Raw genomic sequence first — 12,051 nt, 5'->3', positions numbered from 1 at the left:
ATGAGAGTCAAAGAATGGTTGAGATCCATTCATGGGACATGTGTTGCCACAGTTTGGATAAGTCCCACTTGTAGTGCTACACCTAGTGGCTACATATCACAGGTCAATTCAAGAGTACACAAAGATACAATAGGGGGTCAACTTGGTGGTATCCTACTGCTCTAGGTGTTTTTATTGTGAGGATGACATGGAGAGGAGGACAATCATCACCATAGGAATCACTTCAAAGAGGACAACCACCTCACTAGGCACATTTGTTGGCGATTATGAGTGGTCGATATGAGGTGATTTAGCTGAGGAAAATGAGGATTATACCTCCGGTGACAAGGCAAAGAAGAGCATTGCACGATAGGGGGAGGAAGAGCATAGAGGAGAGAAGGATAGCTCACCAAGACAATCCTATACAATAGGATTCCCCTTGATAGATAGAGGTCTTCACCTAGTGGACTAAGGAGTAGATGAGAGTGGGTGATCCATCTTGATAGTTAGGGATCCTCATGAGTGCTTTTACGTTAGTGATGATTTCCATTTGCTTATGATACTTAGCATGCTTATTGATTATGCTCTTGATGTGGTAGTTACATTGTGATTTTCTCTATGCTTTAGTGATGTAGGGATAGTGGAGGAGTGACGTGATATGATTCTCACTTCATTGATGGACACTTCTTACAATGTTATAGGGAGGAGATATGAACATCTTCGTAGATGCTTATTTTCCTATGTTTGTAGGCCATCAGATGGAGTGTTTGCTCCTACTCACCATGCTAGCAAGGAGATCCTAGCCATATAGAGGGAGAACATTAATCTTTGCATAGAGGTGAGAGTTTTGAAAGAGACGATAGGATTAAGAGTCAGTCCTCATTGCACACACTCCCAATCATGAGCTTGGACACTTGACTACCCTCAAACACATGAGCATAGAGAGAGGAATCCGGCTTGGTTAGAGACAACAAAGAGTGGGAAGAGGCAAAGGAGTAGGATCCACAAGCAATGAAGGTCACAAGGATGACTTGGGTGTTCAGTCACTTGCTTTGTTTTGTTCCAATAGATTTTGACTTGCCCCTATGCATGAGGAGATTTTGTATTGAGATGTGTAGATGCTTATTCATTTTTCTGATTCTTGATGTCTCCTTTGATGGAGCTCTTGTACTTAGGAATTGATTACTATGCATGTCTAGGTTCTTTTTGTTTTATATTGGCTTATATTTTGTCACGGCCAACCTTATATGCATTGCTTTCTCCTTGTGCATGTGGATGATTTGGAGTTTGGCTTGCAGATGTATAAACATATATGTAATTTCTCTTTTTCTATCTTCTAGTTTTATGATGTATGCACGATGGATATACATCAATTTACAACATGTGGATGATGGATGAGTATGTTTATTGATTTTAGAGATATATAGATTCACTTTGCAATGATTTATTTGTTAGCTAGTATAGATATGCTATAGACACTATGATTGCTCTGTATTGATTCTTGACTTAGTGGATTGCAGGTTAACTAATATATGTAGCTTTCTCACTAGATTTCTAAGATGTAGGATTCTAAGGGAACTAAGTGGGAATAGGGAAAATAAAAATTACAAAGGGCTAAAAATTGATCCCAATCTAAAATAACTATTAAAGTAACGCTAGACCTCATTAGGGAGCTATTCTTATAAATACTTCCTAGAGGGGTGGTGATGTTAGTACAGGTATTTGTTGTTTTTTGTGAGGCATTAACTTCCAGGTAGAGTTCATTGAGGTTTTGTTGAACAAATTTGAGGAAAGAATCTATATGGGTAGCCTTTGGCTCGAAGACTTCACTTGAACAGGCTATTTCGGTTATTTGAATTAAGGCATTTTTATGTTGAATTTGTTCTAGAGTTTGAGCTTGTTCTTCTTTAGTCACTATGAGAGCTAGTGAGTTAGCTCTCAACTCCCTCGAAGTAATTTCCACCCAATTCTCACTAACTCTTGGACACATAGATGTGATATGCCAAGCATGATCAAGGAGGAGTAAATATGACAAGGAGTTCCTTTGAAGCCTTGGCCTATCTATTTTCAGTTAACTTTAATTTGTAGATGAATGTCAAGTTGTGTGCATTTTTGTTGGTGTTTGATTGTTGAATGTGTGAATGTCTAAAACTAGGTTTGGAGCTCACTTTGCTCAAATGGAAAGGTTTTCATGTTTTCTTTGTTGTTTTTGTGAAGTCTTGATGTTTGTGGTGACTTTTTGAAATTAATCTGGATGCTGAAATGAATGTTGAATAATAATGTAGATGGACTTATCTTTTTGTTTTTTTCAAATATGTTTGCTAAAATAAATGGAATCTAATAATAAACACCACTGAAATGAGCTATGTTTTTGGGCATTTGCTTGTTTTTATGTGTTTGCCTGCATGTAAAAGAAAAAAACTATCCTATGTTAAGAAGAAAAATCTGAATGCTAAAATCAGCAAAACAAACTTCTTTTCCCTTCTTGTATTTAGTGTAATTTGAACATTAAACACATGAGAAACAAATGAAATCAATTAACAAAGAAAGTGCTTATTCTACTTGTTGCTTGCCGCTTGACTTTGTTTGATTGTTTGCTCGTTAACTTCATTTGTTCCTTTGACAAAACATCAGTCAGTTTACTGTTCTTATTTGATTGTTTGAGCTGATTTGGAAAGAATAACATTGCTGTTCTATAAGTAATTCTTACAATAAGTAAGACTAATTTAATCTAACAAATTAAAACTACTCTATCCTAGATTTGAATTTATTTGCAGAGTGCAGCAAAATGAGAGCAATGGAATTACTACACTAAACTAACAACACTTAATCTAATCTATAATAACAAACTAATTGAAATTCCACACCTAGGACAAAAGGCGATCCAAGATGTAGAACAAATTATCAATGGAAAATTTGTCCTCAGAGACCCTGCTGTTTGGTATCCTCTTCCTTCTCCACTTTGAACTCTCCCTCTGATGAAAGGAAAATAGAAAATTGAAGGCAAGGATTGAGGAAAAATAAAACAAATGGATGTTGCTGTTTTGGACCCATATTGGAGTTTTGAAGTTGATAATGATGGTGATCTTGTGGAGCCTAGAGGCTGAGTGTAATTTGCAAGAGCATGGGAATTTTGGTGCAATTTTTCAATGAACTCAGACTTATTGCTGCCTCTTGTTAATTCTTGTAGCGTCGGTCGTACAATTTCATAATTACGATGCATGATAAATTGATTACATGTTAACATATATAATAATAGATAAACTATTAGTATATACGTTAACAATAAATGATAAATAAAATCAAATTCGAATTATGATATTTGCCACCGATCACACCATTTCATGTTAACGAAGGCTGTGATTAAGCGATTCATGGCAAATCGCATTCCTTACGATCAGTCAAGCAAGCGATGATCTTAGTGTTTGTTAAAGTGCTGTGCTATCATGAGTGGTACGTAGGGAAGAGATGTGTCTTCCCACATGGGAAGACATATCTCTTCCCTACGTACCCTCTCATTCACATATATATAACATTCATATGATGAGGAGGAAAACAATACAGCAATCGATAAGTGTTGTGCATCCTTCCATTAACACTACAACAGTTTAAATTTAATTTCAGATTATATCTTCATCTCTTCTATCCTCTTGATCACAAAATTTGAATAAACTTAACATGGTATCAGAGCCAGGTCCAGGCTAGGAGCCCCAAGCACACGAGAGGTGTGGCTTAAGGGGGGGTGTTGGTGTTGAAAACAAGCCACACCCAGATCGACGATGGACTGGTCCAAGGGGGGCCAATAGCTCAGTGGTGTTTGCCCTCTCGGGTGAATAACTTTGTCCCCGATGGCACCCCGATCATACAACCTCCCCGTACGGTCAACAACAACACTGACACCTCCAATCGTACAACCACTTGCCCGTGCCGTCAACACCCCTCCATCGTACGACTGTGTTTGTTTGTGCGGTGACTTTATGTCCGTGGCGCCTTTATTCCTTGCGGCGGCGGCGGTATCCACCGCACGGTGGTCCACCGTCGGTTGTCCCACCGTCGGTGTTGCCACCGCACGGTGGTTCCACCGTACGGTGATTCCACCGTGGTTTTCTTTTCTTTTTTAAAATTTTTTTTTTACAGTACGGTCAACTATCGTACGGACCCGTACGATTGTACGTTTTTTTAAAGTGTCCAGATTCGGCTCGGGTTTCGTGCCTCTGGGATCGCCCTTTCTCGGTTTGCCTCAGCTGAGAGTCTCCCGCTTTGGTCCTGTGCGTCTCGAGTCGCCTGCTCGGCCTCTCAAGTCCCCTTCCATCCTATCGGGTTCCCCTCCGGACTCTTTGGTGTCCTTCCGGCCTCTCAGGTCCCCTGCGCGCTTCTTGTGGTAGGGTTTCAATTTGAACCCGTTGGTGGCAAGTCTATTTTCAATGGCCATCCGAAGACCTGGAACCACAAATTCTACAAGGACCACGGTCTCCTTCCTGTACATAAGAAGAAGAAGAATAATAAAGATTTTGAAGGCTGCGGCCTTCCACACAAGGTTCCAATTGTTGCCGACACAAATGATCTTGGGATTATCTACGTCACCGAGGTTTGGGGCGTCTCCCTTCCAATATTCTCTGTATTCTGGCAGGTACACCTCCTCGGTTACTTGCTCTGGTTCATCTACTTCGAGCCTGTAGCTCTGGAACATTTCATAATCCTCCATCTGCTAGTGGAAGAGCCTGTTCAATGACCTTGTCTTATCCTCGGAGCACTCTCCTAGTTTGAGAATCCCTTCGTCGTTGGGCTCCCTGCAGCCCCATCCTTCGTCCCTCAAGTCGCCTTTTCCTTCACCCTCCGATTCCGAAGACGATGCCAGTTCCTCGTCGACAACCTGGGTACTCAGATCAATGGTGTACTTCCGCCCCCCTTTCTCTATAGAAAGGGTGTTCTTTTTCCAGTCGTGGTTCACCTTTGCTGTAACTAGCCACCCTCTGCCTAAGATGGTGTGGTACCCCTTCTTCTTGAGTGGAATTACCACAAAATCTAGTATGAAGGGTTGCGTGCTGATGGTGACCGGCTGGGCCATTAGGGTGCCGAGTGGCTTGATGCCGTGCTGGTCTGCACCTACCAAGTTGAACGTGGGTGGCCATAGTGTTGGCTTCCCCAGCTTCTTCCACGTATCCTCTGGCAGTACATTCACCCCCGAACCTCCGTCCACGATGGTGTCTTTGAGGATAGCCCTGAGAATTCCCATCTCTACTACAACAGGATGCCGACCACTATTTAAGGCCAACAACATTGGGTCAGCCGAGGGGCTAACCAGAACTTCCGCTCGTGTGGCACGCAAAGGTGCCTGCACAGTGGTTTGTATGGAACTAAAAATGGCAGTTCTTAACTATGGCATTGTTTCTAGAAGGTCCTTTACCCTTATAGGTACTTCCATCTACAGTACTTGCCCAATGATGTTATTTTCAGCTTCCGTACGGGATGATGTACTCACCACCTCGTTGTTCCGCCGTTCGGCCGTCATCTCACGTTCAATATTGGCCTTTGCCTCCCGTAATCTCTCCTTCTCCATACGGGGGTCAGGATAAGTGGCCTTTTTCGTCTGAGCGCGGGTGATCGCCAGTACTTCTTTCTCACCAGTCTTCTCCGCCGTCTCAATGTTGAGGAGATTAACCCTTGCCTTTGGGCAATTTGCGTCCTCATGGTCACCTGGCCCACACCATCAACAGAGGTGCTGAGGGGTGGCTTCCTTTGTGCAATCACGGGCGAAGTGCCCCCACTGATTACAGGCCCTACATTGGATCATTGGCCGACCCTTGGCGTCATACTGGATACGGCTTCTGTTATTGTTATTGTTGTTATTCCTTCCGCCGCCGCGTCTGTTGTCCCGGTAACCTCCAGATGATGTCGTTGTGTTGGTTTGCTGGGCCGTACCCACTGGTGCGGATGTTGTGGCTTGCTCAGTGAACAACACTTGGCTCATTTGCGTACTTCAGGTTTTCATGTTGTATGGGCATTCCTTGATGGAGTGTCCCATCACTTGGCAAATCTCACAAAAGGCCTTCTTCGAGCAGGTGCCTTTTGTGTGGCCTTCTTCCTTACAATCAGTGCACCGCACGTCTTCGTTTTTGCTTGTGCTTCCTTTCATGTTCTTAAATTCCTTCAACATATGGTGCATATCCTTTTGAAGAGCTCGCACCTTCTTACTTGATGATTCGTCGTTGCTACTTTCTCTCGAGGACTCCTCTTCTCCAGAGGACTTGTCCTTTTTCTTCCGCGATGTTTTGTCTTCACTTTCCAAATCCATCGCGCGGTTGTATGCGTCATCGTATGAAGTGGGTGGTACAATTTTCATCTTCCTCCGTAGGGATGACCACAACCCCTCCACGAACCGTCTCTTCTTTAGTCCGTCAGCCGGCTGGTTCTCCATCTTCCCTAGTAACTCCTTTAACCGTCGGCTGTATGTTCGCACTGTTTCGTGCTTTCCCTGCTTTGTGCTTAATACCTCCGCCACAATCTCATTATCATCTCGAAGGAGTCGAAACTCCTTCTCAAAAGCTTTCTGTAGGTCGTCCCATGTTCCCACCTTTGTTTTATCCACATCAGAGTACTAATCAATGGCTACTCCTCTCAGGGTGGCAGGGAACTGCACCACCCAATCCGCTTTGTCAACTACCCCGTTGGCTGACCATATTGTCTCACATGTACGACAGTGCCGTACGGGGTCATCGTTGCCATCTCCATTGAATTTAGGCAACTTCTGTTGGCCCGCCATCGAGGGGGGTCGTCTTCCTGGAGGTGGCTGTGGCTGCGTCTGTGCGCCGCTCCCTCCGGCGCCAGTGGTGTGTCCTGCGTGGGTGACTGGAGGTACGGTGCTTTGCCTGCTGTGTGTGGCACCTGCAACCGTACGGTTGTCCTCCCCTCCGTTGTCGCCCACACCCACTCTTGGCTCCCTCTCGTGATCCTCACTTCATGGCGTAAAGGATAAGTTTCTAAACTGATCCCGAGTCTCTTCGACTAGATTCCGTCATAACCTTGTTTCCTCTAGAAACTCTTCGTGGCTCCACACCCTACAGTGTTCTGGCGACGCGTAGAAATTTCCCTCGGCTTCTACACCCTCCGTGACACCTCCTTGGTTCCCTTCGGGCCACCCTTCGGCAAGTTGTCCTTCGGTAAGTTGCCTCAGCCTCCGTCTACGTTCTACTTGCTGTTCTAGAATCAAGGCCCTCTGCGCGGCCTCCCACTCGTCCGTTTCTGCTTTCTTATTTCGATCTTTATTTAATATATTGGGCATAAATCACTTCCGTACATAGCAAGCACACACCATGTACACAAAAAAAAAAACTTTTATTATTTTTCCTTTCGGCCACAATTTATCTCAACATTGTGCCGGGATTATTACAGGGTTCAATTTCCCCTTCGCCTCTTGCCATCACGCTTTGCGTCCCACGACGATTGTTCTGTTTGCGCGTCTTGGGCCTCTGGGTTAATCTCACCAATGGGTAGGCCCATCGTGTCCATGCGCCATCCGCGTCTTCCGTTCCCGAGTACGTCTAGGCAACAGCGCCAAATGTTTGCCCTCTCGGGTGAATAACTTAAAGCACACAGATAAAACACGTAATGCAGAATAATAATACCATAGATATTAGATGCAATATAAGAGATGTTATTCCATTCATAATTGTTTTCCCAAGTTACATTCGGAAGTATATAAAGATACCGAGGGGGTGCGAGCGCCAACCGTCGCACCGCAACTGCCACCCCTCGGTTGCCAACTAACCAATACAATTACAACTTAATTAACTAGTTTTATTTCCGTGTACAATATTGCCGCCAACAAGTGGTAGAGCACTCCAGCAGCGTATGGAAGGTCCTAGGTTCGAGTCCTAGCTGGTCCATGTTTCAACATGGTATCAGAGCTAAGTTAAGGAAGATCAAATTAAATTCTGTAACGATCATATAGACTTTCACCCGGCTCTTAGTAGATCACATTCCTATAATCCTAATGGCAACCGGAGTTAGGTTTGAAGATCGACTAGATGGAGCATCCAATTTTGTATCTTGGAAATTCAGGATCATGCTTGTTTTGAAAGAAAATAAAATTGACTCCCATGTCAAAAGTGAAATTCTTGAACCCTCTGATGATACAGAGAAAATTCAGTGGAGCAAGGACAGTGAGAAGGCTCTTAAGATAATTGTGGATTCAGTAAGAGATCACATTGTGCCAGTTATTTCTAAATATGAGACGGCTTTTCAGATGTACAAAGCCCTAGCTGACATTTATGAAATCAACAACACTAGCAGGGCTCTCACCTTGAAGAATCAACTACACCATATAAAGATGAATAAAGGAGAGACAGTTACATCCTATTTCTTGAGGATCACTGAGCTTAGGGATCAACTATCCACTATTGGACATCTAGTAGACAACAAAGAACTTGCTATGATGGCCCTAAATGGACTTCCTACCTCATGGGAATCGTTCATTCAAGGAATCAGTGCTCGTTCTAAATCTCCTAAGTTTGATAGATTGAAAACCGATTGCATTCAAGAGGAATCTCGGCTTGTCACAACAGTTCTGATCTGATCTAGTTGATGGTGATCCCACTAGATGCTTTTGATTCCTTTCCTTTAAATCTCTCATGTGAGGGAGGGGTCACACCTCTTCATCATGTATGCCCTTTGGCAAGAGACACGCCCTTTCACCATTAGCACCCTTTGAAAGAGTGCAACTCTTCATTATTTCTGCCCTTTGAAAGGGACATAACCTTTCACAATCAGATCTGCACTTCTAATTTCCAAATTATCCTCCCTTCAAATGAGTTCTCTTCTCCCTTTTATACCACATATTTGGGGGAGTCACAACTTATCATTTCATGCTTTTTGACCATTCATTAACTTAATTAAACTTAATTATATTTAGTTATATTCTTTTATATTTTAATTTTAATTTTATTTTTATTCCTTTGTATTTTTAATTTAATTATTATTATTTATAATTACATTCTATTATCAGAGTGGGGACATTACATCAATATGTATACACTATACAGCTCAGATATGCGTTGAATACTGTACCCACATGTGCCCAAAACATACTTTATAATTATTAAATTAACTTGTAATTATTTATGTAGCAATTATGTGTCTATGTGACTGTTATTGTAATGAAAATCTTTTCTAATGTGTTAAATACGTGTATGTGGTTTTCCTGAATATCGTATACAGCTGTATCCATATTAGGGGTCTTCAAAAGTGGCCTATCATATCCGATACTGTATCTGTATTTGCATCTGTATCTGTGTCCATGCAACTTTGAGATACAAGTAACATGTAGGTTCACATACCCAATGAGATTTGAATCTTATGACCTTTCTGTCAATGTATCAATTTAGCTTTGAATAAGGTTATTGCTTACAGTAGGCTGGAAATCAGTTTCTAGGATTCCAAAATAATTTCCAACTTGGGAAACATTTGGAAACTCCTGGATAGGGGCTATACAGTTGTGGAAAATTTTCACGAAGATCTGAAAACATTTGCAAGAGCTTGTAACTGTTCTCCAGTAATTTTCAACACCAGAACTCAGTTTTCTGAAAGTTTCCAATACTGTTTCCAAGAACTTCCCAAAATTTCCATCATATGGGATACTTGATAGATTTTGTGGGAAGCAAGAACCGAACCAGGATCTGATGTCAGTCATAGATCACATGCACCTCCAAGCAATAGTTGATTGAAGATCAAAATAACTGAATGAAAAGAAATCTGAAATGAGAGAAAAATAGAGACAAAGAAAGTGAATTTTGAGAAGACTTCCAATACTCTCACCATTAAACTAGTGAAGGTGAGAGTATAGTGCTTATTATATAGTAAAATAATAATATATACATCCAAGAGGTGTATTAACTTCCACTCCCCATAAAAAGTGGGAGGTTTTACCTACTTGGTAAATGCCAATACATGTGGTATAAACTCCTTGCATGAAAAAAAAAAGAGTTATAAAGGTGGCACATAAAGCCAAAAGAGGGCGAGAAATCCAACTACCCCATAACCCACTTAGGAAATGACAAAATAGTGGTGATGAGAGGTGGCAAAAGCAGCCAAAAGAGGGTGTGTAATTCAACTACTCATGAGTAAGTGGGAGTTACACATGCAGCTGAAATATTTTGCCCCGTGTCCTCATATTAACCACTGCTAATAACCTAAGCAAGCTTAAATAAAATGTGTAGGAAAAATAAATACCCCCTAACATAATGAAAAATAAAAAACCTACACTAACAATACTGTTTCTTGTCAATTTCCTACTTCATTTCATTCCCTTAAGGAGTCTATGAAGAATGTTCGCCCATTTCTTGATCTATTGATCCTTGCTTCTAATACTTATTTCTTGAAGATTGTAAATACCTGTTTCTGGTTCCTCAGGTCATGGACAACACAATTAGTTAGGTCATGTATCCTGCAATATCACCAGAACTTGACCTAGTCTAGGCCATTACAAGAGTTTTCAAAGTTAGTGTCATATTCATTATTGAGATGGCTGGGAAAGAAGAGATCAAATGAACCATTCTATCAGATCAGTGGCAACTGATTTCTCTTCTGGAATACAGGGGTTCAATTGAACTATTAATGACGTTTAACATTCCTTTCTTCTACCAGTTAAAATGTATAAAGAAACATAACAAGCATGCTTTAATTATCTGTTAATTCATTTGTTTCTTCTAGATGTTGTCTATAAATGAGGGGCCATGAAAGAGATTTTTATTGAAGGTGATATAAAAGAAAATTATAATGAATAGATATGAGATAATCTGGTGAATATAATTTCTGACGAATGACTGGTCAGTGTCTAAGGTTGGAATATTTCAGAAAATACTACAATATATTTTGTTTCCATATCACACACAAAATTTGCTAGTATGTTTAAAATTGTCATCGAAAAGTCTGTTTGATTTGATTTGGATTGTATTTACTATTTACCAAAGGCTTGGGAGTCCTGGACGGCACCACAAATATGTTATACTTCATAAGAATTGCTAAGAACTCTGCTAGTATCTTCAAAGAGGTCATGAAAAACTTTATTAGTTGACTGGATTGATTGTTTCTTAACTCAGCTTTGGAAATAAAAACTTCATGGGAAAGAAATGACGGTAATTGACACATAAATATCATGCAATTGCTTTCATCATCTTCATTTCCAAAAGATAGTAAACTAACCCCTCTGGCACAAGTAGAGACATTCAATTAGGTTTGTGCTCTCTTTATCTCTTTTCATGATTGTATGGTTATCTTTTCTAGTACAATAAATTATATAATGAGAGAGTGCATGATATTCCTTTAAAAAACAATTTTTTGTGCGTTCTATGTAACTAGAGACATTTCAATGTTTCATTAATTATGCTTAAGATTAATCAGTTTAAGTGCTATACCTGTTTTTCAGTCCTATAATTGGTCATCATCACGACATATGTCAACCACCACAGCTTTGTCATCAGCAAAGAAGTTTGAGGCTGCAAGAGTAGGGGCATCCTATCTGGTCACTGATGGAGATGGAGCCCCGTTGAAGGTAGCAGCATGGCTGTTTGGTTGTGCTGCATGGGTATTCAGCATGGTAATACTTGGTGGGATGACTCGCCTTACAAGGTCTGGTCTTTCAATGACTGAGTGGAAATTCACAGGTAGTCTACCCCCTATGACAGAAGATGAATGGCAGCTTGAATTTGAAAAATACAAGCAGTCACCAGAATACAAACGGTTAGTGTTACTTTGTTTTGGGCCTTGGCCACCTTAATTAATCTTCATAATTTATTAAGCTGTTTTTCATATTCATTGTTTTTTGGAGTATTTACCTTGAAATACCAGTTAAATTTGCATTACTTGCATTGGTCTGATGTATAAGGTTTTGTCATGCAATATTTTTATCATGTCAGAGAAAGTTTTGACATTTTGCTACTGATCCTTCTTGTTGCTCCTTTCTATGGACATTGAGGGAACCAACACAAGTGGAAGGATTTCAATAGGGGCATCTTTGGTTGGCATCAAAATGTGCTTTATAATGGCTTTCAGTGTGTCTGGTTTTCCTTGCACAAT

The 12,051-nt window shown here is 41.0% G+C and overlaps 1 protein-coding gene across 6 annotated transcripts in view; it reads left to right on the top strand.

Annotated features, from left to right (window-relative positions):
- The window catches only part of LOC131027992 (cytochrome c oxidase assembly protein COX15), a 98,484-nt gene that overhangs the window by 9,280 nt on the left and 77,153 nt on the right, over positions 1-12,051 (top strand). For 5 of the 6 annotated variants that reach the window (XM_057958116.2, XM_057958113.2, XM_057958105.2 and 2 more), the window contains one exon: positions 11,402-11,715. The exons of the other annotated variant lie outside the window; for it this stretch is intronic. In XM_057958116.2, the coding sequence (XP_057814099.2) occupies positions 11,402-11,715 (314 nt within the window). The remainder of the gene's footprint in view (positions 1-11,401; positions 11,716-12,051) is intronic. 6 annotated transcript variants of the gene reach the window in all.

The sequence above is a fragment of the Cryptomeria japonica genome, chromosome 1 (genome assembly GCF_030272615.1).
Source record: "Cryptomeria japonica chromosome 1, Sugi_1.0, whole genome shotgun sequence".
NCBI classification, from domain to species: Eukaryota; Viridiplantae; Streptophyta; class Pinopsida; order Cupressales; family Cupressaceae; genus Cryptomeria; species Cryptomeria japonica.
This window is presented reverse-complemented; position numbering and strand designations above follow the sequence as displayed.